The 1,012-nt window shown below is 51.1% G+C and overlaps 1 protein-coding gene across 1 annotated transcript in view; it reads left to right on the plus strand.

Moving 5' to 3' along the window:
* The first annotated feature begins 131 nt into the window (after nt 1-131).
* Nucleotides 132-1,012, plus strand: part of SPEN (spen family transcriptional repressor) — a 67,933-nt gene continuing 67,052 nt past the window's right edge. Inside the window, exon 1 of the mRNA XM_009289569.2 lies at nt 132-187. Coding sequence (XP_009287844.2) covers nt 132-187 — 56 coding nt within the window. The remainder of the gene's footprint in view (nt 188-1,012) is intronic.

Here is a 1,012-nt window from a genome sequence, read left to right on the forward strand (position 1 = left end):
GGAAAATAAGGAAAAAAATCCATTAAAAAAATTAAAAAAGGGGGTGGGGGGAGGAATGTGGGGGGACGGTGGCTCCCGCGGCCTGTGGAGAGGAGGAGGAAAACAAAATCGCTGTAAATAACTCCCGCGCCATGGCGAGGATCGTCCGCAGAGGGCTGGCGGCGTGGACGGAGCTGCGGGGAGACCTGCCGGAGCGGAGGAAAATATAATAATAACGACGACTGAAAATAAACCACAGAAAGACGGAGGAGCAGCGTGTTGAAGCTCGGCTTTCTGCACGGAGTGGATTTCATGCCGAGGGGGGTGCGCGGTGTCTCGGAGGCAGCCTTAAGCCTGGCCATCTTGCTTCTCCGTTGCCTTTTTTTTATTTTATTATTAGTCAACGTTTGGAGTTTTCTCTTTTTATTTCCCCCCCCTTTTTACTGTGTTTTCCTTCGTCTGGAGCCACCCCGGCCCTGAGGATGCTGCGTCCCGCCGAGGTGCGGCAAACGGTGGGAACCGAAGCGCCTGCAGCTGCAAAAACGTGACTCTAAAAATCACACAAATCCACGAAGAAAACGCCTCGCTCCCCGGATCCCTCCACGCGGCAAGCACTCTGGACTCCTTATTATGTTGTTTGGTTGTTTTTTTTTTTTTCCCTCCCTTTTTTTCGTTGCATAGATTAATCCTGCTCATAAGGAAGTAGTAGCTGTTTGCATGGTTGTATTTTTTTTTTTCTCTCCTCCCTTCGTCTTTCCGTGCGGGGAGGAGGAGGCTTCTCCCCCGCCGGCTCAGCAACACCTTTTTCCTCGGGAAATGCTCTCGCACGAAGTTGATGCCCGGCACCCCACGCTGGAAGCTTTTTTTTTAGGGGGGAGGGGAAGAAGAAGGTAACTGGTAACAGGGTGGCTGCTCAGCTCATGGTTGTTTTAACCACCACCCCACCACCACCCCCCCCGAAAAAAAAAAAGGGATTTTGAAGCTTCCTTTAATCTTCCTGCGTTGGAAAAAGTACGGAGCGTCCTTAATAATG

The sequence above is a fragment of the Aptenodytes forsteri genome, unplaced genomic scaffold, assembly GCF_000699145.1.
Source record: "Aptenodytes forsteri isolate BGI_AS27 unplaced genomic scaffold, ASM69914v1 Scaffold61, whole genome shotgun sequence".
Lineage (NCBI taxonomy): Eukaryota > Metazoa > Chordata > Aves > Sphenisciformes > Spheniscidae > Aptenodytes > Aptenodytes forsteri.